Source organism: Nuphar pumila, chromosome 3, assembly GCF_984573655.1.
Source record: "Nuphar pumila chromosome 3, dmNupPumi1.hap1.1, whole genome shotgun sequence".
NCBI lineage: Eukaryota > Viridiplantae > Streptophyta > Magnoliopsida > Nymphaeales > Nymphaeaceae > Nuphar > Nuphar pumila.
The window spans coordinates 116,198,198-116,222,152 of record NC_143251.1 but is presented as its reverse complement, the minus strand read 5'-3'; the positions used below and the strand labels follow the sequence as shown (position 1 = coordinate 116,222,152).

The 23,955-nt window shown below is 38.4% G+C and overlaps 1 protein-coding gene across 4 annotated transcripts; it reads left to right on the top strand.

Annotated features, from left to right (window-relative positions):
* The first annotated feature begins 4,098 nt into the window (after positions 1 to 4,098).
* On the top strand, positions 4,099 to 23,955 carry LOC149843397 (tRNA-uridine aminocarboxypropyltransferase A-like). Of its 4 annotated transcripts, none has more exons than XM_090001814.1 (3): positions 4,099 to 4,198; positions 4,296 to 5,048; positions 23,434 to 23,955. In XM_090001814.1, exons 2-3 carry the CDS (start codon positions 4,700 to 4,702, stop codon positions 23,877 to 23,879), a joined length of 795 nt encoding a protein of 264 aa, XP_089857940.1. In that variant the 5' UTR covers positions 4,099 to 4,198; positions 4,296 to 4,699; the 3' UTR covers positions 23,880 to 23,955. The 4 variants fall into 4 exon arrangements, with proteins under 4 accessions (XP_089857940.1, XP_089857941.1, XP_089857942.1 ...); XM_090001815.1 differs by having other exon boundaries at positions 4,106 to 4,198; positions 4,358 to 5,048; XM_090001816.1 differs by having other exon boundaries at positions 4,117 to 5,048; positions 23,434 to 23,606; positions 23,689 to 23,955.

Sequence of the window (23,955 nt, the reverse complement as noted above, 5' to 3'; positions counted from 1 at the left end):
ATGACTCCATTTGAGGCACTGTATGGTCGACGATATCGAACTCCCTTGTGTTAAGATGAAGTTGGAGAAAGAAGATTGTTAGGGCCCAAGATGGTGCAACGGATGGCAGACCAGGTGAGATTCCTTCGAGAGCATCTTCTCATAGTGCAAAGTCGACAAAAGAGTTGTGCAGATCAAAGACGACATGAGTTAAAATTTGAGCAAGGTGAACATGTATTTTTGAAGATACCTCCATTTAAGGGAGTGATGCATTTTGGCCAAAGGGAAAAATTGAATTCAAGATATATTAAACCCTTCGAGTTACTCGCGAGAATTGGTTAGACGGCATACCGTTTAGCCCTCCCTCCCTCTTTATCTCGAATTCACTACGCGTTTCATGTTTCCATGTTGCGAAAGTATGTGCCGGATCCCTCCCACTTATTGGATACAGTTGAGTCTGTATTGGATATACAAGATGACTTAAGCATGAGAGAAAAGCCCATAGAGATTTTGGATATAAAGGTACAAAAACTAAGAAATAAAAAGCTATCTCTGGTATTGGTTAGATGAAGTCATCACATTAATAAGGGGGCTACTTGCGAGCGTGAATCTAACATTTGTGAGCAATTTTCATAAATTTTTCCAAGTAAACCCCCTCCGACGAAGTCACCGGAGGGGATAAACATAAAAGGGGGGGGGGGGGGGGGAGGGGGGAATCGGGAAACCCCCTTTCCCCGATCTGCGATAAGGGGGGGGGGGGGGAGGGTTACCCTCTCCCCACCATTAAGGCTATAAATAGCCCTCACTGTGCCCCCCCCCTGCCCCATATTTGAGCAGGGGGAGAGCGTAGAGAGAAAGAGAGTGGGAGAGAGATTGTGCAAGATGAGAAAAGGGGCATAGGGGTGGGTATCAGAATCCGACGCCGACAACAGGTGAGTCCTCCCCATTCCCTTCTTCTTCGTTTCCTTTCCCGCTGAGCAACGCAAATCGGCAGCCATGGCTGCCGACGAGCATCTGTCAGAAAATAAAAATAAAAAGATATATGAGAGAGAGAGAGAGAGAGAGAGAGAGAGAGAGAGAGAGAGAGAGAGAGAGAGAGAGAGGGTCGATCGACAGACCGATGCCGATACCCTGTAGCAGGGTGAGTCGGTCGGCGCCGGCAGCTAGCCCGGACACGGTGGGTACAGAGCAGGGGCCGGCCGGTGGCCGCTGCCCCTCTCTGTGAATGAAAGGGGCTTTGCCCCTTTTGACCCATTTATTAAGACCAGTCTGGGTGTGACCCAGACTGAACCGGGTCGGTCTGGGTCACGCCTAGACCGAGGAAGGTTAAAAAAAAAGGTGGGATTGGGTTTGATCTGGGTCCGACCCAGACCCGACCGAGTCGAGTTGGGTCTGAGCAGACCAGAACCCGAGTTCGGGTCATGAAGAAAAAAAATAAAATAAATAGGAACCGGTTCTGGTCGAACCAATTTTTGAAGGTCAATTCATACCAAACCAGGTCTGAGCCGAACCATGTCTGAGACCGAACCGGGACTGAGCCGAATCGGTTTGAACCAAACCAGGTCTGAGCTGAACCAGTTCGAACCAAATTCGGTCTGACTGAATCAGTTTGGTCTGACTGGATCAGGGTTCTTGGTTCAGATCCAACTTGATCTGAACCTGTCCCCTTGTGGATCAGATTGGATCAGTCCCAGGTCTAGATCCAGTCAGACTGTTCTGGATCCAGTCAGACTGTCCTGGATCGAGTCAGGCAAGTCTGGATCCAGTCAGACAAGTCTGGATCCAGTCAGACAAGTCTGGATCTATACTGACAGTCTTGAATCCGGGTGAGTAGCGGATCTGAACCTAGATGATCGGTCCTGGATCCAGATCATAGATGGATCTGAATCAGGAAATTCTAGAACGGTCCAAATCCAAAATGACCTAAATATTCTTTGGATACCTAAGATCCATTTTGGTAAAATGAGCATATCTTTGCACCGTAAACTTGGAATCGAGTGAGGTTTGATGCGTTGGACTCGTATCTTAGAAAGGAATCTACTAGTCTATGAAATTCAGTCAAATTGGCAACAAAAAAATTGAGGATTCATGAATAAATTCAAGAAAGAGTATTTTGATAATTTAGTAATAATATGTAAAGTTTTGTGCATTAATATGAGAATATTGTGTAACCAGATCATACTATTAGAGCTTTGTGAGGCTCAATTTGAGGGAAAACACATGAATCACCTTCAAGGTAAGAGATATTATAAGTAATTTTAGAAGTGAATAAACATTTTACGTTGCATGTTATTGTGATTTTGTGTATTAATTTGAGTAACATGATAACTTTCGAGTAATACCATGACATGCATAAAAAAATGACCATGCTTAACATTATGAGTTAATTTTATACATGTGGTTGTGATATCCATGTTAGTTGTGGCGTGTTCTGCATGACTGAAAGATATTGTATTTGTGATTGCATGTCTAAATGTTCATTAATATTATGCATGGTAATGAGAGTATGTTAGATTAGTGTCCCATATAGTCTATTCATGTTGTATGAATAAATATGTTGAGATCAACATGCATAACTCCTTAAATCTCGAAAGTGGCAGCCTGTGGCAAGGGCTACCTGGTTCGCGGCCAGAGTGCAGTTACCATGAAGAGTGGGCCGCCGGTGATTTAACGATGTAGAGACCCTACATCTTTGCGTGCTTAGTGAGAGATGTGTGAGTCCTAAAGTCTTCATGAGTTTAAGAATGCGATTCATTATGAAGATTTCACAATATCACTCGTGAGAGAAGGAGTGCATGACGAGTTTGAGAATATGGTTCAATGGGTTGAACATAGTTATGAATTACAGTTTCATTCACACCGGGTTGAGACTCTCGAGGACTAGGGATGATTGACAACCATCATGGTTAGGATGTAACATGAATCATACCGAGATTGAGAGCTTGACCCCCGGCTAGCTACCGGTGGGGTTCCCGTGGTAGTTCACTGCAATGCCTAGTGATCCGGAGACCACTGAGAGTATATGGTTCATTTCTGACCAACATGTAGAATTGGGTGTTCTATGAGGTTGCTACGCCCATAGACGGCTATGACTGGTATAACCGACTTAGTAATAATTATGTGAGAGAGTGTTTGAGAAAGTTAATGAGAGAAATTGAAATATACCAACTTGTGTGGTTTGTCGAAAACTAAACTAGGACTATTGGCTTAGATCCCACTACAGATCTCGATCTGGGATCAATCAGGACGTGAGCAACTTTTTCTTTTAAAGCAGAGCATTTGATATATTTCATTTCTTTGTCATTGAATAAAATGTATTTGCCTTTATCATGAATGATGAACTTTGTAAGAAAAAATGTGATGATGGTAATAAAAGAAAAAGATATTTTTTTTAGCTAAGTTTTTTCTGTGTAAACTTTGAACTCTTTCCTTTGGAAAGTAATGTCAATCAAACTCAAACTCCTGAGGTCCCAGATCGAGATGTTACACTCCGGGAGACAATTTTGTTAGCTCTTGTGGGATTCGGCAGGGAGGCCTTATCTCTCCTTACCTCTTCCTTGTGGTGATGGAATGCCTTGAACAATATCCACGTACTAAGTAGTGCAAATCCCTTAATGCTGGGAACCTATCTTGTCTCATGTTTGCTGATGATGCTTTATTTTTATTTTTTTAAGGCTAACTGATGCTCTCTTAGCCATTTCAAAGAGATTTTGCTGGAGTTTGAGCGTCATGCAGGGATGAAAATTAACCCATCCAAGTCCCTTTTCATTTCTCTCAATGCGGCCCAAAGAGAGAAAGAGCAACTCCAAGCATTGTTGGGATGGAGTTATGGCTCCCTACCTTTCAAATACCTTGGCTTGCCATTATTCTCTAGCCCGTTCTGCCTCATCAAACACGTCCTTTATAGTGTACCACTTCATTGGCTCTTGTCCTTCAAGATTTCCAATTCTATCATCAAAGGCCAGCAAAAGATATGTAGCCATTTCCTATGGTCTGGAGTGGGCCCTATTCCAAATATGCTCCTCATCAAGTGGAGCCAAATCTTCCGGAAGGAGGAATAGGACTTCGTAGAATCAAGGACATTAATCGAGCGAACCTGGCTTTATTGGGGATCCAATGCATTTCAGCTAAGTTGGGATGGGCATGTTTTGTGAGCAGCAAATACCTTCGGAAGAAGAGCATGTGTGTTGAAACCATCTCTCCCGAACAATATTGGCAGGTATTTTTCGATTTACACCTCTCAGTATTTGAAGCGACTTCTTTATATCGCTCCCAAAATGATATTCGCAACTTGCTCTCGCATTGGGTTCCCCTAGAGCCTCCTTCTATCTTCAGACCAGTTGATGTCCTCAGTTGGCATAACATAGACTCTACTCAGGTTTCTCGCAAGCAACTATGAGAAGATATGCTTTCCAAATTTACTATGCAAGATTGGAGGCAACATATATAGCCGAAGAACCACCTTCCTGGAGCTTCTTGGATATTGAATTTGGGGTTCTAAAACAGACTTTTAACTCGAGATCGAATTCATAAGTTCGGCATCCCATTAGCTAACAGGTGCAACCTGGATCTCTGGGATGAAGGCAGCCAATGATGGTCGATTCTGTATTTCGACGATTCGGTACTGATATTTTTTCACCCTAATCCGACCCGTTTACAAGCCACCGAGGTAATAAACGCGGCTCTCCCTCCACATCGTCTCTCCTCTAAACCAGACCGAATGGAGGAGAGAGAGAACGACAGGAAGGAGGAAGAAGAAGAAGAGGCGGCGGACGAGGAGGATAAGACGAGGCGCAGAGAGAGCTGCGCCGGCTGTGGGAGGCCGGCGAGTGTCTGCCTCTGCGGGCACCTGCCGGCGGCGCCCATCGACACATCGACCACCGTCTTCATCCTCCAGCACCCCCACGAGGCGCGGCACAGGCTCTCCACCGTTCCTGTCCTCATCAGGTGCCTCCGAAATTCCCACTCACTCGTGGGCCGCCTCCTACGCCCCGGCTCCTCCCCCCTTCTCGACTCCCTCTATAGCTCCCTGCCTGGTCGTAAGCCTCCCGCCCTCCTCCTCTTCCCAGGTAAGCCATTCTACCCATTTGGGGAATTGGGTTTCTTTTGAATCCTCTCATTATGATCTTAATCGAGTTTGCCTTTTTGTCTTATCGTGATGTGTTTCGTTCAAATTCTCACTTGGCGTTTGCTTTGGTCACAAGTGAGATGAACTATCACAGGTGGGAACCCAGAACCTGTGATTGTTGGTCGCAGAGTTCAGTCTTGTGACTGATAAATAAATCACGGTGGAGAGAACAATAGCATTTGTGAAGAAGAATTGAATTATCTGTTACCTTCACCGTGGATAGAAAAGAATACAAATACAAAAAGGTTTACAGTTACATTCCATTGATTTCAGATAATTCTAAGGAAGGGATTCCAATCCATAAGGGATTGCACAATCATGTTGTACAGAAATTTACATTTACATTTTACAGTTACTATATAAACAAGATCTCACAAGAAAGAAAAGCAAGACACAAAAATTAACCGGTCTTCTTGACCTACATCCACGGTTCCCAGTCTTTCTCTTCTCTCTCACATGCATATGAGAGGAGAAGGTTCCTTTATATCAAAGACGTTACAATTAGATAACTGTTTAACATTTTTGAAGGATCTCAACACCTCTTCTTTCTTTATCTACATCCTTAACTTTAGGAGGAAGATTAGCTACACTAGGCAATTCTCCTTGACTTGGTTCCTGTCAATGTGCTATGGTTATGACCTTGTCATCTTCTCTAGAAGATTCGCTTGGATATGGAGCAACCTTAGTCTGATCCTGTTCGGCTGGCTTCATAGGATCCGGTTGTGTACCTTAGCAGGTCCCTGAAATGAAACAAGCTGAAATACAAAAACAATGTGCTTAAGCACAAATACAAGTCCACTAAGGGAATACAAAAGGCAAAGCCAATACACAAGCACCAAAGTGCATACAACTGATACAAAGAGCCAAACAAGAGAATATAAAAATATATGTTATTCACTTCATAAAATGCTTAGAAAGCATATGTGAATGCAAAGGGGAAAACCCCTATTTATAACCACAAAGAGAGAGAGAGAGTGGGGGCAGCCCAACTAGTTGTTGGGGGGTCATAGGTTTGTTCAAACCGACTATCTCTTGGCTGAACGTGTTCCACTTGAATCTCTACCATTTCATTTACACCCTCTCTTTCACCAAACAACCCCAAGAAGTACAAATAGGACTCATCTCTTGTCTTTTCTCCACTTTGGCTGTAATATAGCATACCCTTACGAAAGACATAGCGAGATACCCACACCGTCTTTCCAATAAGTTCATAATATTTTTAGCCATTTTGACCATTAGCAAAACCAATAAAGCAACACTTAACAATTTGAGGAGACAATTTATCTCTATATCTATCAGGTAGATCAATAAAACATATACATCCAAATATTTTCATCATGTCATAATTTGGGGATCTTCGTACAATTTTTGAAATGGAGATATACCTTTAAGCATATACTAAGACACTTTGGGCACTTTACCTCCAAAGAGAAGAGCTGTTGCTGTATCTAAGATGTGTGTATTCTTTATTTCAACCACTCCATTTTGCACAATAGTGTAGGGACAAGATTTTTGATGATCTATATCTGTCTCATAAAAGAACTCAAATACACAACTGACATATCTACCACTAGAGTTAGTTATAAGTGACTTAATTTAGTTGCAAATTGATTCTCAATCATAACACAAAAACTCTTAAAGATTTCAAAAAGTTCACTTCTATTTTTTATAAAAATATAATCAAGTAAATCTTGTACAATCATCTATGAAAGTAATAAAATATGATGATCTTCCTTTTGACAAGACCGACGAAGGACCCCATACATCAGAATATACAAGATCAAATAGACTTTTAGATTCCTTATCACTAGACCCAAATGGCAATGCATGACCCTTTTCTAGCCTACAACTCTCACAATCTCTAACATGATTGGACACCACTAACTGAGACCCACCAATGTTTCTTGAAGACACCAACTTTTGCAACCTAGAGATGAAAATATGACCCGATCTCTAGTGCCACAAAACATGCTCATCTATAATTGAAGCTCCCAATCCGAACTCAGACCTCTTCTGCTTGCTTGTATCAAGCCAATCCAAGTAGTAAGTCTCCATTTCTATGACCAATCCCAATCTTCTTCCCTGATAACTGATCTTGCACAACTAAAGGGAGAGAAGGTAACATCATGGTGTCAAATATAGCGATATTTACGAAAATCTCGCGAAAAAAATGCTAGAAAAATTGTAAAAGCCTTAAACAACTAAATCTCGCGGGATTTTTTTTTACAATTTCTCGCGATAATATCGGGAGATTTACTAAATCTCGTGATATATCGTTGATATTTTTGTCACACTTTTTATGTTTTTTTTTTTCATGGTTCTTTCAAAACACAAAAAACGCTTGAATGTTTGAAACCCTAGTTACCAACTTACCGTCTCTGAGTTCTCTGTGAGGGGCGACTGCAACCAGCGACTGCTAGCGGACAGCCGAAAATCGGTGCATCTCTCTCTCTCCCTCTTCCCTTCTCCTCCTCATTTTCGTCTCTCTCAACCTCTTCCCTCAGTCACTGGTTCCGATGACAGTGACTCAACAACGAATTCGTTCGTGGCAGTTTTGTTACCGAGTTTTGGGTGGGGGAAGGAGGCAGGTAGGGAATCTTCTATTTTGTTGGATTATGCAGAAGCCTGAGTGAAAACTGGAACCTGTCAATGCTAGTTTAATTGGTTTATATTCTTTTGGGATCAAACGGACTTGCTTTTCTTGACTCCATTGTTCAGAACTCTGAAATCAATGGTTGTAAAATTTGTAAATTGGTAACTGTTTGTCATGTTGGTGTCATATTAGGATGGCTGGTGGTTGGTCCCATGTGAGACCTTCCTCTTTTGCTTCTACAATGGATTCCTCAGTCACTACAGTTGTACATATATCGACCCTATTGTTTGTTCTTCCCTGTATAATGTGTACAGTGTGGTGAAGCTGTTAAAATATGTAATCTCATAGACATGTAATGTTTTATCTCCTTTCTAGTTAGGATTTTTCGTTTAATTAATTCTAGTTAAAATACAACTAGAATTAGCCAAACCAGTCCATCATTGGACTGATTTGGCCTTTACCTTTTTGACTAGTCAAAAGGTACCTTTTTGACCAAGTCAAAAAGGTAAATCCAAAAAGAGCTGTTGGACTCCCCAATAGCTCTATTAGAGCCGTTGGAGAGTCCAACAACTCTCTTAAGGCTTCTCTCTACCTCTCTATAAATATGGGGCTATTCCCCTTGTAAAGACTTACTTTTGTTTTGGGTTTTTATCTCAAATCAATAAAATTGTTTATTTTTCATTTTTATACCCGTTTCGGGTTGTGTGTATTCTTAAGTTCTCTTTGTGAACCTTTATGGTTCTTATGGTGTATTTGTGAGAACTTGTTGAGAGACATTTGTTGTAGCGTATTTTTCACTTTCTTACATGGTATCAGAGCAAGGTTGGTGGATGTGTATTGGGAAGCGTGCCATGCAACTACTCTTTAAGAAAGTGAAGTCTCTTTGAAGGAGTGCTCGTGTGTAGCCTTGAAGGGCGTGGAAGGCTACTTATTTTCAATCTTTGTGGTTAAAATATTCCTCTTCCCACTTGCTTTTCTTCTTCCCCTCTCATTCCCAAGCTTGTAAAATGGATGACAATGATAATGTCACCATTAAGTCCATAAAACTCAACGATTCAAACTATGTAACATGGGCTTCAATCATGAAGCATCTTATTTGGGGAAAGGGTCTATGGGGCTTAGTTGATGGAACCGATAAGGAACCTAAACTAACGCTCACTAAAGAAGAAGGTGGAAGAGAAATACCTCTTTCGGAGGTGGAAAAAACTAAGGCCATCTCCACATATAAAAAGGAATGGAAAGAATGGAGAATGGGTCACACCAAGATCATGTCTTGGCTAATTTCTAGTGTAGACATAAAGAAGTGTTCAAGTCTCGCAAAATTTGAACATGCTAATGATGCGTGGGAATATCTTAAGAGAATGTATTCTCTTAAAGATATTGCTCATATATGTAACTTACAAGAAAAGGTTCAGAATATGGTTCAAGAGGAGAGAAGTATTAGAGAATACTACAATAGCTTATCCGAACTATGGGAAGAGTTGGCTCTTCTTAAACCAAAGTGGCATTGTCCACAAGATATTGAGCTTCGCCAAAATCAAGTAAATGCAAAACATTTTTTTCAATTTATAAATGGGTTGAGACCCGAATTTGAATCAACCAAGTCCGCTCTTCTACATTGGGGAAATGTTCCCTCTATTGAAGATACCATTGAAGAGCTAAGTATGGAAGAAAATAGACTCAAGAAACGAGTCGACAAAAGCGATGATGATACAATTTTAGCTGTATCTAGACCACGTAATCACATTCGCACATACAAACCTCCACATATTGGGAGAATAAACAATGAAAGGCAATGAGGCGATTTTGAAAGGAGAAAAGTTATTTGTTATTACTGTCATGAACCCGGACATGTTAAAACTTACTGTCCAAAGTTGAAAAAATCTTATGAGAAGAAGGTAGCTGTTGTTGAATCAAAAGAATCAAATGAGACATCCATTGGAAACATGTCCCTGTCTCAGCTGGTGGAGGCTCTACAACCTCTTATTAAAGGAACTTCTCCTTCAACTGGAGTTGCGATCTCTTCTGTTGGCACCTCCGATCCAGGTAAGCCCCTATGGCTTCTTGACTCTGGTGCTTCTTTTCACATGACACCAAATTTAAAATTATTGTCGCATTGTTATGACTCAAGTGGATCGAGTGTTTTTACTGCGAATGGAACATCCCTTGAGATAAAAGGAATAGGAAATTTCGAAAATAACTCTCAAAACTCAAAAGGATTTTGTGTTCCAAAGATTAGATATATCCCCAAACTTAATCTAAATCTCTTATATGTTTCTCAATTAACTGATCATGGGTGTAATGTTTCATTCTCTTCTCATGATTGTCAAGTACAGGATCACCAGTCAGGGAAGCTGATTGGGGAAGGCCATAGAGAAGGAGGCTTATATTACATGGATTTTTTGGAATTACCCAAGAAAACATTATGCTGCAATGTTCAAAAAGTAGACTTGGATCTTTTACACCAAAGATTTGGTCACCCTTGTATATCCAAGCTTCAGTACTTTCCAAACATGGAAAAAATTTGTAATTTTGAAACTTTCACTTGTGAAAAATGTATTCTTGGAAAAATGAAACGACTAGCATTTCAAGAAAGAACTTTTGTCTCCACTCGACTACTTGAATTAATTCATTCTGATGTTTGGGGTCCTGCACCAGTTACGTCAAAAGGTGGGTTTTTATACTGTGTAATTTTCGTGGATGACTTTACACGATATACCTGGATTTACTTTCTCAAACACAAATTTGAAGTGTTCTCTTTTTTTCAAATATTTCATAATATGATCAAAAATCAATTTAAGAATGATATTTCAATATTTTGCACTGATTCAGGGGAAGAATTTTTATCAACTGAATTTAAAGAATATTTGAACTCACATGGAATTTCACATAAAAAATCTTGTCCCTATACCCCTCAACAAAATGGGTTAGCTGAGAGAAAACACAGACACATTATAGAAACAACTAGAACATTACTTATCACACATCAAGTTCCTAAAGTTTTTTAGGCCGAAGCTATTTTGACTGCTGTGTATCTTATTAATAGGATGCCCTCATCCTCAATAAAGAATATTTCTCCTACTGAAAAGCTTTATAAACAAAAACCTGATTATTCTAGACTGAGGGTGTTTGGGTGCAAGTGCTTTGTTTTTACAGATAAGAATGATAAATTCTCTCCCCGTGCTATACCCTGTACTTTTTTAGGATATGCAAATAATAAAAAAAGATATAGATGTTTTGACCCTAAAAACAACAAGTTATACGTTTCAAGGAATGTATCCTTTCTAGAAAATGAAAGTTTTTTTGAAAACAAAAATTCTACTGAAATAGATGAGTATTTCTTCTTGTTGGATCTAGTTCCAAAGGATAGTGAAATAGAAATTGATCTAGATGATCAGTTGGATGTGATTGATCCTGATCCTCATAGAAATAGTCAAGATTGTATTCAATACTCTAGACGAGGAAATTTAGAAAGACAGTGTGCCCTGGATAAATACACAAGGGAACATGAATCTGCCTCTTCATCTAGAAAGTCCACTAGGATCTCGAGGGTTCCTGCAAAGTTTGTGTCATATCAGTCTTTTTCACCAAAACATCAAGCCTTTATTGCTCTAATTCATTCCTATGAAGAACCTCCCAGTTACGATATAACCAAGGATCAACCAAAATGGGTCAAGGCTATGAAAGTCGAATTAGAAGCCTTAGAAAAAGCAAATACTTGGACCATTCAAGACCATCTTCCAAACAACAAGAAATCTATTGGTTGTCGCTGGGTGTACAAGTTGAAAACCAAGAGTGATGACACTCTTGAAAGATTCAAGGCCCGGTTGGTGGCAAAAGGCTATTCCCAAGAATATGGAATAGACTCTGAAGAGACCTTTGCCCCAGTAGCTAGAATGACCACTGTTAGAATCCTAATAGCTCTTGCATCAATAAAGGGATGACATATCTTTCAAATGGATGTTAAAAATGCTTTTCTAAATGGAACTTTAGCTGAAGAAGTATACATGGACCCACCACCAGGAATGAATATACCTAAAGGGAAAACACTTCGCCTAAACAAGGCTTTATATGGTCTCAAGCAAGCTACAAAAGCTTGGTATGATAAGTTTAGTAAGGTTATGCTTGATTTCGGTTTTCGATTTTGTCTTACTGACACAACTTTGTTTGTTAAGAATTCTGATGCAGGTATTATCATCCTTCTACTCTATGTTGACGACATGATCATCACTGGAAGTGATAAACATGAAGTTTATGATATTAACAATTTTCTCAAAACACATTTTGAAATGAGTGATTTGGGTTTTTTGAAATATTTTCTTGGTATAGAAGTTGCCTACTCACCTAGAGGTTACTTGCTAACTCAATCTAAGTTTGCATTAGATATTGTTGTCAGGTCAGGTATTTCAGATGAAAGACATGTTGATACTCCTGAGATTGTGAATGTCAAAATGAAGATTGATGATAGAGAGCCACTCGAGAATCCGACTCTGTATAGGCAACTTGTTGGGGCTCTATCGTATCTATCTATCATAAGACCTGACATTACACATGCGGTCCATACAGCCAGTCAATTTCAACATGCTCCAACTTCTGTTCATATGGGAACAGTTTTGCGTATTATTAGATATATCAAAAATTCTATTTCTCGAGGATTATTTTTATCCGCTTCCTCTAACTTAGAATTGCTTGCTTATACTGATGCAGATTGGGGTGGTGATCCAAATGACCACCACTCAACTACAAGTTTTTGTGTCTTTTTGGGAGAATCCTTGGTGTCTTGGCGATGTAAGAAGCAACAAAAGGTCTCTCTCTCAACTGAAGCTAAATATAGGGCAATGGCTACAACTACTATGGAATTAGTCTGGCTTCGACGTCTACTTTCCGATATGGGAGTTGAAAGTCCAAAAGCATCAAATCTGTGTTGTGACAACAAGAGCTCTATCTATATTGCAAGCAATCAGACATTTCATGAACGCACCAAGCATATAGAAATGGATTGCCATTATGTTCGAGAGGAATTTTTGCGTGACACCATCAATCTTCCCTATGTTGCTTCAGAATATCAGCTAGCCGATTTCTTCACCAAGCCTCTCGCTGCTCCTAGGTTTCACTTTCTCTTAGGCAAACTTTCGGTTATCCAACCGTAAGTTTGAGGGGGAGTGTTAAAATATGTATTTTCATATAATATCTCATATGTAATCTCATAGACATGTAATGTTTTATCTCTTTTCTAGTTAGGATTTTTCGTTTAATTAATTCTAGTTAAAATACAACTAGAATTAGCCAAACCAGTCCATCATTGGACTGATTTGGCCTTTACCTTTTTGACTAGTAAAAAAGGTACCTTTTTGACCAAGTCAAAAAGGTAAATCCAAAAAGAGCTGTTGGACTCCCCAACAGCTCTATTAGAGCCGTTGGAGAGTCCAACAACTCTCTTAAGGCTTCTCTTTACCTCTCTATAAATATGGGGCTATTCCCCTTGTAAAGACTTACTCTTGTTTTGGGTTTTTATCTCAAATCAATAAAATTATTTATTTTTCATTTTTATACCCGTTTCGGGTTGTGTGTATTCTTAAGTTCTCTTTGTGAACCTTTGTGGTTCTTATGGTGTATTTGTGAGAACTTGTTGAGAGACATTTGTTGTAGCGTATTTTTCAATTTCTTACAGAAGCCCCATTATTATCTTAATAACAGGAAACAAGATCCCTTGAATTATATTTTGTTACTCTATCATGATGTTGCGTCCAGACCCCCAGTAGTTAGTTGTGTCTTCTTCTTAAAGTATCAATCTTATTGCAATTCTAAATTCTTGCCTCTCAAAGCTGTCTTGTTTGTACCTATTATTTCTAGGGTTTTATGGTTTCCTAATTATTTAATTATTTGTTTATAAGGCTTACAACTTGGGGCCTCTAATGCCTTACCTTGTCATATGCATATTAAACTTGTAAGCTTTCTCTCTAAGAAAATCATGACACTGGTGCAGGTCTCTTTGTTTCGAACAAAAGTGGCAGCCGAAGTTATAGATATGGACTTATGCTTTTGTCACATAATTCTACTGGTGTATCCAAACTTTCTCTTTGGTTATCTATAAAAATGCTATTCCGTGGGATTCTCTACTGTTTTGTTCGCACATTATATACTCTTCCCTGATTCAGTCAGTCACCTGTTCCGACGACGGGTGACTCAACGACGGTGAGTGAGAGACTGAGGGAGAGGGGTTTCAGTCCTGCAAAAGGGGACTCATCCATGTTTTTTTTTGTTTGCCGCAGAGTCCTGCAAAAGGGGGTTTTCCAGAGAGCAGGATTTCGACCACCAACTTCAATGATTTCGGGTTTCCGCCGATGCATTTAGCAAATTTTCACTAATTAGTGCATGCAAAATGTTCTGTTTTGATGCATTCTGCTAAATATTTGTTGTGTTTTGATGTGTTTTAATGATGGATTCAAGTAGAGGAATACAGAGGAAGCCTTAATCTCCAACATCTTGTTGGGGAAAAAAATAAAAAAATTATTTACTCAATCTTCATTCTTCAAAAGATCTCTTTAATCCTTTATTGTTTACTCAATTAGTCGAAAAAATGGGACAACTTTTTGCTTAGATTGTTTTTACAACCTGGCATCGGTTTAGGGCTCGTTACAGTTCAACCAAAAAAGAATTAAGCAGAACAACCTTCTCCATGTGACACTTTCACTAACAAGTAGGTAAAACACCACATGAAAACATAATGCTTAAAATGATTATACAAATGCATTTTGATCAAGCTAATGAAATAACTCAAAAGGTTGACAAGATAGAACCATATGGAATTTATAAAAAAGGTTTAGTAAGTGTAATACGATCAGATCTATATTAATTCATCAAATTTGACTAAGATAGTGTTCTAAAGATAGGTAGAATAGGTTACATAAAACTGGCCTCTGTTCAGTACAATGCTACAAATTTAAAGGGGCAAGGATTGAAATCATATCAAAGGAATAGAATCAAGTAATGATAACAACAAAACACTAACAAGAAGTGGCAATGTGTCACTAAACTTACTCAATTGCAGATAGTGGTTTCATTAGAGGATTTTGAGCACTAGGAGACGTGCACTGACGAAACCCATTTACAACAACCATCACCATCATCAGTTTGTAAAAAAGAAATTAGTTCAGAAACAGAGCATGCCCCATTGTGAATTTTCTGCAACATTGTTATTTTAATTTAATATTATTGAATCCATCATTAGACACTTAATTTTGAGCCATTTGGGTGCCCCTCCTTAATTCAGCCTATGGTCAGTTTTATATTTATTCATATCATTTATTTTACTTTTGCCATTCTATGTAGGAAAAAAGATGGGAAGACCTAAAGATGCATTATGGAACCATGCTACTTTAATGTGAGAATAATATGATTTAAGTATTATCTTGTGGGCATACCAAATAAGGCTATTGTTGCATCTGGGCGCGTAACATCAGATGTGAAACATCTAGCACTAGCTTCAATTCATGAATTAGAGTCCAAGCTATCAGGGAAAAAATCAAATCTCATAAGTTATTTGTCTCCTACTGAAAGCGGCTCAGATTCTACTTCTATAGTAATTTCTTCTACTTCTCCAACTATAGGTATGGATCAACGAAACACTATAAATGCTTTTATAAGGAAGGAAGAAAGAACATGCAGATATGTGTGTAGCGAAATGTATTGTCATGAACAATTTGCTTTTTAAGTTAGTTAGAGATGATGCATTTAAGGAGATGGTTAATGTCATTGCATATTATGGACTTGGTTATACTTCTCAAAGTAGTGAAACAATTATAACGCAATGACTTCAAAACCTAAAAGAACAAGTTGTAACATTTACAAAGTCATGGTCGATATCATGATGCACTTTAATGTATGATATATGGACATATAAGAAAAATCGTTCACACAAATATTTTGGCTTTATGCCCTAAAGGCACAATATTTTTGAAATCTAAATGTGTTAAAAGGCAAAAAACTGGTGAATATATTGAGGAGTATATATCAATTACTATTGAAGAAATTGGATAAGATAAAGTAGTTGAATTTGTGATAGATAATGGCTCAAATTACTTGAAAGCAAGAGCCAAAGTTGAGGTAAGATACCCTCATATTTTTATATCATCTTGTACTGCACACTGTATTGATTTAATGCTTTTCCTAATTTCTCTCATACATTATTAGATGCAAAAAGGATTACAAGTTTCATATACAAATCATAATCAATTTTGCAACTTATAAGAAATTCTACAAATGATAGAGAGATACAAAGGCCTGGGGCTACTCATTTTGCTACTAATTTTTTATGTTTGTGATCTATATTGAAAATGAAAGATAAACTGAGGTTTTTGGTTGCTTCTTCTTAATGGAGAAATTTAGAAAAGGTTAAGGAAGAGAAGTCAAAGATGTGGAGAGGAGTTTTGGGAAAACAGAAGAAAAATTGTAACAACAACAAAACCAATTATAAAACTTTTGAGGATAGTAGATGGGGATGATTCTACCATGGGTTACTTGTATGAAGGCATAAATCGTGTTAAAGAAGAAATAAAAAGTTTTTATAAATGTCGATTAGATAAGTATCTACGAATATGGGACATCATTGATGGTAGATAAGAGGTCAACTTGATAAGTGACTTATATGTCGTCAATGAGTATTTAAATCCACAACTTTTTTATAATGGTCTTGTGAAAATGAAAAGTGAAATCATGAAAGGATTGAAAAAATGATGAAAAATATGGTTGATACTTGATAAGGAAGCTAAAAAAGGATGAGCTTGCTTTAGAATTGACTTATTATCATTCAAAAGATCCAAAGACAAAAGAAAAGAAAATTGTATAGGACAAAACTACCCCTGGTTATAATATAATGTACAAAAGAATACTAAAGGTAAAGGGGCAACACACAACTAGTAATACAGTATTTTACACAATTCTTAACAAAGTGCACGTAGGCAAGGTGACATGAGGCCAGCTAGTCCCAAAGTCTCTTTAGCTTCGTAAAGTAGGTCGTCACGGATGATTGCATTTGCTTGAGGTTTATGATTTCTTGCTGAATTTGGTAAGATACGATAAGTGTTAGATTGTGAGAATCTGTCGCTGAACTTGTTCTAGACTTCTATTGCTGAACTTGCGTACATAACACTATTGGCCAAATCTTTGGATGGAATTTAAGATCCATGATAATGCTATGCTATTGCATCTTTAGCACACAACTACAAGTTTTGGCAGCTTAGTAGGTTTCAGAATGGAACCATCAATGAACACCAGCTTGTTCTTGGAGTTTAAGGCCATTATCATTGCTCGTTTTGACGTCGAAAAGTTGTCGCCAGTGAGTGTCTGCGACAAGAGAGATTCTCGGACTGTCTGAATGGTGAATATAATATGGGTTTGTAGAGGTTTCATTTGCCTCATTGGTTCTATTGAGTGAAGACGAATGCGAGTTGTATGTCGGGGAATGAGGAGGATCAATAGCCATGAATTTCTTCTCAGGTATGGTGCTCTGATACCATAAGAAATCACAGTAGAGAGAACAATAGATATAAAGAAGAGTTGAATTCTTTGTTACCTTCACTCTAAATAGAAAAGAATACAAATACAAAAAGGTTTACAGTTACCGTCCCTTGATTTCAGCTAATTCTAAGGAAGGGATTCCAATCCATAACGGATTACACAATCCTAATATACAGAAATTTGCATTTACATTTTATAGTTACTATACCACTTTTCTGTTTTACTGCCTCCTTGTACCTTTCCTAATAGTGACCAGCTTTCACAGGATTCAAGGGTGAAGCAGTCTCAAGTGAGAATCACAATCACCACTTGCACTTTCTCATGTTTCACTAAGCTTGAGCGAGTGCTTTTATTATGATTTTCAATCACAAGAAGCTGAGAAAATCCGGGTTTCACAGGGTGTTGCAAACATGTTAGATCATCATTGATTTATTTTCAACTTGGGTTCTCTTTTTCTTCACAATGTTTTTCGTTTAATTCGATTTTTGCCTTCATTTTTTCATGAGTTATGACATCCTGTTTCTCTTCATGCACAGTGTGGGTTCTTGACTTCGAGGGAATTGGAGTGAATTTTGGGAATCGGGTTTGTTCTGTTAAAATATATATGTAATATATATTTATATATATATATATCTATATATATATAAATATATTCTGCCCGATAAGGGGTAATTCTGTAACTCGCCCAATAGGGGCATTTTAGTCTTTTTCTTTTCCTACTTTTTTCCTTTTCTATTTTTTCCATTTCTTTTTTGTCTTTTTTCTTTTTCTTTTTGTGCATTTAATGCACAGCCATTGGGGGCCCAACAAAGAGTCGTTGGGCCCCCAATGGTCACAATTGTGACCGTTGGGAGCCCAACGACTCCTTGTTGGGACTCCCAATGGTCCCTCTCTCTTGCTTTTCTCTAACTCTCCCTCACTCCTCTCTTGCCTATAAATAAGTGGGGTCTCTCCCTTTGTAAAGTGTGGCTTCTACAAGCCCTTTAGTGCATTTATAAGATTTTATGCTTTCTAGCCATTTTTGGCTTTTGTGTATGTCCTCTTTTGGACTTGTTCTTTGATTTCTATGTGTGAATGTCCATTGTAGGACATTCATTTCTTTTCCGCATATTTCATTACATGGTATCAAAGCCTTGGTTGTACTCTTGTTTCATATAGCTAGTTGTCTAGTTTTCTCTCTCTCTTTGTTTGTCCTCCATTCTTGATTATATAATGGAAGGAGAACAAAAGATTGATCTCTTCTTCAAGCTTAACGGTACGAACTACATGATGTGGGCCGCCGCCATGGAAAACAACCTCAAAGGTAAAAAGCTTTGGGGATATGTGATGGGCACCATTAAGGAACCTCAACTTCAACTTACAAAAATAGATGGTGATCAAGAAAAGGCTCTAGAAGGAAGTGCTCGCATAAAGGCTATTGAAGATCACCAATCCAAGGTAGAAGATTGGGACAGTAAGCATGCAAAAATTCTTGCATGGTTCATGAACAACGTGAAGCTAAAGATTTGCGCCAACATTGCCAAATTCCGCTTAGCAAATGAAGCATGGTTCTTTATGAAAGGTATGTATACCCAAAAAGACCTTGCTCGTCAATTCTTTATCCAAGAAAAAATTCGTACCATTAAGCAAGGTGAAATGAGTATAAGAGATTACTATAGCACTCTTGGACCTTTATGGGATGAGCTATCCCTTCTTGAACCCAAATGGGTATCAAGTGAAGATGTTGAAATGAGAAGAGAACAAATGGAGAAAGAACACTTTTTCCAATTTTTACATGGGCTTAGGCCCGAATATGAACAAGTAAGGTCCTCCCTTCTCCATAGATCAAAACCGCTTCCATTGGAAGATGCTATAGCCGAAATATGCCAAGAAGAAACTCGTCTTGGCATGATTAAGGGAGGAGATGAAGTTCTTGCCGTGTCTAGACCCGACAATCATATGAAAGCATATAAGCCTCCACACTTTGGGAGGCAAAATAACTATAATGGCAATTATAGGAAAGCTATTTGCCATCATTGTCAAGAACCGGGCCATATAAGACCTAATTGTCCAAAGATAAATGAGCCTCCAAAAAGTAAAGTTGCTACTATTGAAGAAATTCCCCAAAAGAAGGAGGAGCCAATGAAAGGGAAAGAGTCCTTCTCCCTTGCTCAACTATCCGAAGCACTTCAAATTCTACTCAAATCGCCGTCAACTTCGGGAGCCACCATTGCCTCTTCTTCTTCTCCAGGTACGCCTTCTTGGATTCTTGACTCTGGAGCATCTTTTCATATGACCCCTATTGAAAATGGACTATCCAATGTATATAGCAACTCCAAAAATTCTTTTGTCTCCACCGCCGATGGTACCTCTTTACAAGTTAAAAGCTTTGGAACCTTAGATTTTTCAAAAGATTTTTTTGTGCCAAATGTAAGAGTAGTACCTCAACTTAATTTAAATCTTTTATCTGTCTCTCAAATATGTGATCATGGATGTGAAATCTCCTTCTCAACCAAGGATTGCTTTATACAGGATCTCCAGTCCGGGAAGCGGATTGGGCAAGGCCATAGGAGGGGAGATCTCTACTACATGACTAATTTGAAACTTCCCACAAACTCTTTTTGTAATCATGTCCAAGATAAAAATATAGAAACTTGGCATCAAAGACTTGGACATCCAAGCTTCTCAAAAATGTACTCCTTTCCTTTTGGAAAGAAATTTTGTAATGAGAAACATTTTGTTTGCAAGAGTTGTATTTTTGGAAAAATGAAATCCACCCCCTTTCCAAAAAGAACATTTGTGTCAAAAAGACCCTTTGAATTAATTCATTCGGATGTTTGGGGTCCTTCTCCGGTCATATCAAAAGGAGGATACTCATATTATGTTACTTTCATTGATGATTTCACTCGATATGTGTGGATCTATTTTCTCAATTTAAAATCCGAAGTTTTTAACTTTTTTTAAAAAATTTCATATGATTCTCAAAAATCAATTTTCAACTAATATCTCCATTCTTCGATCCGATTTCGGTGGAGAATATCTATCAAATGAATTTCAAGAATATTTGGAAACCAATGGAATTTGTCATCAAAGGTCATGTCCTAGGACTCCCCAACAAAACGGTCTAGCCGAAAGAAAGCATAGACACATTTTGGAAACCACTAGGACTCTTCTCATTTCCAAAGAAATTCCAAAATGCTATTTGGCCGAAGCCGCCTTAACCTCCACTTATTTGATAAATAGAATGATATCCTCATCCCTTCAAAATATATCTCCATATGAAAAACTTTTTGAAAGAACACCCGATTTTAATAGATTAAGAATTTTTGGGTGTAAGTGTTTTGTCCTTACACATAAAAGAGATAAATTATCTCCCAAAGCTATCGAATGTGTGTTCTTAGGATACGGAGAAAATCAAAAAGGTTTTAGGTGCTTCGATCCCAAAAGCAACAAACTATATGTATCCAAAGATGTTACTTTTTAGAAAATGAGAATGGTTTTGAGAAAAATAAAGATATTGATGAAAGCGAATATGCTTTCTTATTTGATCTTCTCTCTCAAGAAGATGTGACTCCTCACGTAGAGGATGTTCTTAATGATTTAGAGGATACTCCTCTTAGTAATGATGAAAATGGAAGTAATGATGTTGAAAATAGGTCAATTCAAACTTATACTAGGCGTGGTCAAGAAATTCCCATAAGTGCTTTAGAAAAATATTCTCAAAGTTCCAACATAGAAGAAACCTCTTTAAGGAGATCTAGTCGAATCTCCAATCCTCCTAATAGGTTTGTTTCCTATGAATCCCTAACACCTAAGTATAGGGCATGTCTAATTGCATTACACTCTTATCATGAACCATCACACTATAATGAAGCCAAAAACATTCCTCAATGGGTTGAAGCCATGAAACTAGAACTTAGTGCCCTTGAAAAGGCTAAAACTTGGGAAATAACTTCATTACCCACTGGAAAGAAGTCTATCAGATGTAGATGGGTCTTCAAAATTAAAACTAAAAGTGATGGGTCATTAGAACAGTATAAAGCTAGGTTGGTAGCTAAAGGATATGCTCAAGAGTACGGAATAGACTATGAGGAAACCTTTGCTCCCGTAGCTAGAATGACTAGTGTTAGGACTCTTATTGCGGTTGCATCCATTAAAAAATGGCCTATCTATCAATTGGATGTTAAGAACGCATTTCTTAATGGCGAACTAAGTGAAGAGGTCTATATGGATCCTCCACCAAGAGTATCTATTGGTGAAAACAAAGTTCTTAAACTAAAAAAGGCACTATATGGGTTAAAACAAGCTCCAAAAGCTTGGCATGACAGATTTAGCAATGTAATGACTAACTTAAATTTTCGTTCATGTTATACTGACACTGCGTTATTTGTGAAAAATGCAGGGTCCTCTGTAGTTATTTTACTACTATATGTTGATGATATGATCATCACTGGAAATGATGAGCAAGGAATCCATGATATTAAGAAAATTTTAAAAGAAAATTTTGACATGTCTGACATTGGTTTCTTAAGATATTTTCTAGGTATTGAAGTTGCATATTCACCCCGAGGGTATATTCTCTCTCAGATGAAACTTGCTGCTGACATTTGTGCCAAGTCTGGAATTTCGGATGATAAAAAGACAGAAACCCCTGAGGTTATCAATGCAAAGCTAAGGCTGGAAGATGGGACACTTCTCGAGAATCCTACTCCCTACCGTCAACTCGTTGGGTCTCTGACATACTTATCCATCACTCGGCCAGACATAGCTCATACAGTTCATTCTGTCAGTCAATTTCAACATGCACCTACAACTGTGCACATGAGTGCAGTCTTAAGGATTGTCAGATATATTAAAAACACCATAACTAAGGGAGTTTTTCTTTCCTCTTCATCATCACTTGATTTAATTGCTTATACAGATGTTGATTGGGGAGGAAATCCCAATGATAGAGTCTCAACCACTGGTTTTTGTGTTTTCTTAGGTGACTCTATGATTTCTTGGAGATGCAAGAAGCAGCATAAAGTATCATTGTCCTCAACTGAAGCGGAATATCGTGCAATGGCCACTACAACCATGGAGCTTGTGTGGCTTAGAAGTCTCCTCTGTGATATGGGCATCATCATCTCAATTCCTTCGAAGATGTGTTGCGATAACAAGAGTGCTATCTATATTGCAAGCAACCACACCTTCCATGAGCGTACTAAACATATTGAGATGGATTGCCACTATGTTCGAGATGAATACCTAAAAGGAACCATTACACTGCCCTACGTTACATCCGAGTACCAGTTGGCGGACTTCTTCACCAAAGCTCTTGCTGCTCCTTGTTTCATGTTTCTTCTCAACAAGCTTTTCGTTGTATCCCCGTAAAGCTTGAGGGAGGGTGTTAAAATATATATGTAATATATATATATAAATATATTCTGCCCGATAAGGGGTAATTCTGTAACTCGTCCAATAGGGGCATTTTAGTCTTTTTCTTTTCCTACTTTTTTCCTTTTTCCTTTTCTATTTTTTCCATTTCTTTTTTGTCTTTTTTATTTTTCTTTTTGTGCATTTAATGCACAGCCATTGGGGGACCCAACAAGGAGTCGTTGGGCCCCCAACGGTCACAATTGTGACTGTTGGGAGCCCAACGACTCCTTGTTGGGACTCCCAATGGTCCCTCTCTCTTGCTTTTCTCTAACTCTCCCTCACTCCTCTCTTGCCTATAAATAAGTGGGGTCTCCCCTTTTGTAAAGTGTGGTTTCTACAAGCCCTTTAGTGCATTTATAAGATTTTATGCTTTCTAGCCATTTTTGGCTTTTGTGTATGTCCTCTTTTGGACTTGTTCTTTGATTTCTATGTGTGAATGTCCATTGTAGGACATACATTTCTTTTCCGCATATTTCATTACATGTTCTAGATTCTGTCCATAGACGCTGTTAAGGGATCAATTTCTCATTTTCTGGGGATTTCAAATAACCCCATTTATTCTCGATTTTAGATACGAACTCTTACTTTGGGAGAAGTGAGTTTCTTTGAAATTCTTTGGTTTTCCTTTAACCTTTTGTTTTTTGCTTTGAATTCTATCTGATGATTTCCTATGAGCCCTTTTCCTCCCTGCAGGTAGGGATTCATAATTTGGGAGAACTGTCATGCACCCATTTCACCTTTAGACCCTGATGATGATGAAATTTGTGCTTGGATTGCTACTTATGATGCATTTTTGTAACCTCTTTGCCATCCCCAGGTGAGAATTCATGCAATTTAGGGGATTGGGCTTCTGCTGAATTCTCCTCCAACACAGCTGTTGATTTGCGCTACCGTGAACCTCTGTATCTGATAGTCTTCGATGCAACATGGAAGCATGCCAAGGAGATGGTAAGAGCAAGCCTGCCATTTCTATCGAAATTCTCGCATCAGGTATCCCTTCGATTCAATACAAAATTGGAGGGTAGTAGTATCTATGACTCTGATCTGATCCTAAGGAAGGAGCCTTTCTCAGGCTGTATGACCACGATGGAAGCAGTAGCTCGATCATTGAGAGTTCTCGAACCTGATGGGGTTGAGATTGAGCAGAGGCTCTTGTCCATTCTCCGAGCAATGGTTGCTTTCCAGGCTTGCAATTTGAAGCCAATGAAGCCTCGGCTGCGGTTGCTAAAGAAGGGCAAGAACTCGTGCTTGTTGTCAGATTAATGGTCTACTGAACTATCCTTGTTGCTCCATTCTTATCAACATCATGTGCTTTATAAAACCTTCTTATGATTCTGTT

What these genes read in the sequence shown, in the direction of transcription:
- LOC149843397 (XM_090001814.1), top strand. Translation starts at nt 4,700, where the DNA reads ATGGAGGAGAGAGAGAACGACAGGAAGGAGGAAGAAGAAGAAGAGGCG. An exon ending in CGCCCTCCTCCTCTTCCCAG is followed by an intron (nt 5,049 to 23,433) that starts GTAAGCCATTCT and finishes TGCCATCCCCAG; the next exon opens with GTGAGAATTCATGCAATTTA.